Genomic DNA, 2,794 nt, shown 5'->3' with positions numbered 1-2,794 from the left:
TAAAACTGAATCATCAAACCATACTATTGTCACTCTAACAACTGTTGTAACATGACAATCCTAGTTAACGGTCTAGAACAACATCAAAATCACACAACATCATCAAAATCACACAACAACAATGTTTCACTTCATAATCCATTGAATAAAAAATGTATTACCTTTATCACCTAACCACCGTGAAAAGAGATGGAGAGCTCCACCTTGCAAACACCGACCCACGACGACGACAGTGAAACTTGAGGAAGACTAAGGCACTGAAGAACTAAAGAAGAACATGAAACCACGAAACAGAAACCAATAGAAGAAGAAAGTGAAAGAGAGAATGATACACTGAAGAACCACGAGATCAAAACAAGAAAAAATTGAAAATTAAATGAAAGATTAAACCTTTTCAAAAAATATTTATGAACCCCACAACAATATTTAAATATTTTTTTTTTTGACACCTAATACACTGGAGCAACTAAATAAGCGGTCGTTCAATCAAACATTTTTTTAAACAAAGAGTTTGAAAACTCTTAAAACATCATAACGGACTCTAAAGCGTCATGTCATGTCATTCTACGATAACATACGACAACATGATAGGTTAAATGAAACTTAGACGTGACGTAAGACCTCAAAACCATTAATACTTAATAAGTAGGATTCCCATCGATTAGAACACCTATACATTGGATTGAGCCTTTTCAATCTCATAAAAAGAAAGTGCTACTTGTTATTAGCAAACAAACTTTGGAAGGAAACTAGCCATGTGATTGAACAATTAGAAAGGTAATTACTTTTTAAGACTAAAATGCTGCCGATAATCTGAATAAATATTTAAGTAAAAAAAACAATTTTTCAAGTGGTGGTTTTCTCAAAGGGAACTTCGTTCAGCAGCTTCACCATCTCATCCAACTCCCTCTCCGAGCTTCCACCATTCCCAACTGCCCGCAGCGCCGCGTCCCTCAACTCTTCAGCCCTCACCCGTTCCTTCGTTCTCCCCAAAGCCTTCTCAATTCTCTCCCCCAACTCCCTAGCCTCTGGAAGCTTCTCACCTTCAGCACCACGAATCCCCATACCCAACTCATCCACCAAGAGCCTCGCGTTTGTATATTGATCCGCACCCATCGGCCACGTCACCATCACCACCCCCGAAACCAACCCTTCCAAAACCGAGTTCCATCCACAGTGAGTTAAAAACACCCCCACCGCGCGGTGGCTCAGTATAACCAACTGCGGTGCCCACCCCTCTATCAAAAAACCCCTCCCCTTCACTCCCACCCGATCCATGAACCCACACGGCACCTTACCCTGCTCCTGCGCCACCGCTCGCGCGTCCGGAACCCCAACCGACAAAACAAAGTTGACCCCACTGAGTTCCAAAGCACGCGTCAACACCTCCATCTGCGAACTCGTGAGAATCGTACGGCTCCCGAAACACACGTAGACAACCGAGCATTCCCCGCACGAGTCCAGCCACTCAACGATGTCGTTTCGCGAAACGGCGCTGTTCCCACCATGCTCTTCCGGTATGGCCGAACCGCTTTGAATCGGTAAGACCGGGCCCACCACCCAGACTCTTTTGTGTCCGAGGTCTTTCTTCACGTGCTCTATGTGAACTTGTTCCAACTCGGTGAACGTGTTTAAAACGACACCCCAGGAGTCGATGTTGAAGAGCGTGTTCTCTCGGTAAAACTCCCATTCGGGTCCTCCTCTCTGGCTCCCGGTGAACAGGTGCGTGATCTGCCACCAAGGATAAACCGGGGAGTTGGGAAGGTAGGGGAACGAAACGGCGGAATTTGGGTCTTGGGGGTTGTCGTTTAAGGGGGCGTCGCGCCATAGGGATTGGGAGAGGGAAAACGCAGCGGCGCCGGAGGGGGAGAAAACGAGGCGCGGCACGTTGAGGTCACGTGCAAGGAGGAGGGTCCAACCGAGAAAGAAATCGGAGATCACGGCTGAAGGGGGAATGGGCTGCGCCTGGGCCCAGTCGACGATTAAGGGGTGGTGGTGGTGGCGCATGAAGGTGATCGTGTTGACGAGCCTATTTAAGTTGGGGTTTGAAAACTGAATTTGGGGAAGGAGCAGGGTTTGGAGAAGAGGAGAAAAGTTGGTCGGTACCAAGGGATGGTTTTTTGGGGTGACGAGAATTGTGACTTGAACGCCGCGAGAGACAAGGGCCTTGGAAAAGTCCAAGAGGGGGATCAGGTGTCCGGAAGTAGGGAAGGGGTATGCCAGCACGTGACTTCTTGCAGTAGACATGTTTGGACTTTGGCGTGTGTGAGTGTGAGTGTGAGTGATGACGATGATGAATGGTTGAAATAGAATGAAGGAAAGTGGAAAAAGGCATATGCCCGTTTATGAAGGATGCTTCATCTTGGGTGGAAGACATTGGAGTGTTTTCTCTCTTTTCTTTCTGGTTAGCCGTTGTTGACTTTTTGTCATAACTAATCAAGAGGCTATGTAAATTTATTATTATTGTATAGGACAAAGAGATATTATTGTTATAGAAAAAAATATTATTTGATTTTTAAAGTTTTATAGTAGAACGCCAACCACTCCATTACCATGTATTGCCGCCTTGCCTTTTCTTCTCTTTACAAAAATTAATAATAAATTTAATAAAAATTAAGAAGCCATTATAAAAATTGAATATAAACTATAAGAAAACAAAAACATAAGACATATCATTAGATTTTTTAGAATAAACAAAAAAGTCCACTAAACCCAGCCGACATTTCTTTAGGAGAATGAACTCTTGGAAGCTATACTGTGTTTGTAGCTTGTAACTAAATCATAATTTGCAGTT

At 44.1% G+C, this 2,794-nt stretch overlaps 1 protein-coding gene across 1 annotated transcript; it reads right to left on the bottom strand.

Moving 5' to 3' along the window:
• Nucleotides 1-698: 698 nt before the first annotated feature.
• LOC137817839 (UDP-glycosyltransferase 89B2) lies at nt 699-2,551 on the bottom strand. Its single transcript, XM_068621067.2, has one exon. It carries the CDS (start codon nt 2,245-2,247, stop codon nt 847-849), a length of 1,401 nt encoding a protein of 466 aa, XP_068477168.1. The 5' UTR covers nt 2,248-2,551; the 3' UTR covers nt 699-846.
• Nucleotides 2,552-2,794: the final 243 nt, after the last annotated feature.

Source organism: Phaseolus vulgaris, chromosome 11, assembly GCF_051622355.1.
Source record: "Phaseolus vulgaris cultivar YP4 chromosome 11, ASM5162235v1, whole genome shotgun sequence".
Classification (NCBI taxonomy): Eukaryota; Viridiplantae; Streptophyta; class Magnoliopsida; order Fabales; family Fabaceae; genus Phaseolus; species Phaseolus vulgaris.
This window is presented reverse-complemented; position numbering and strand designations above follow the sequence as displayed.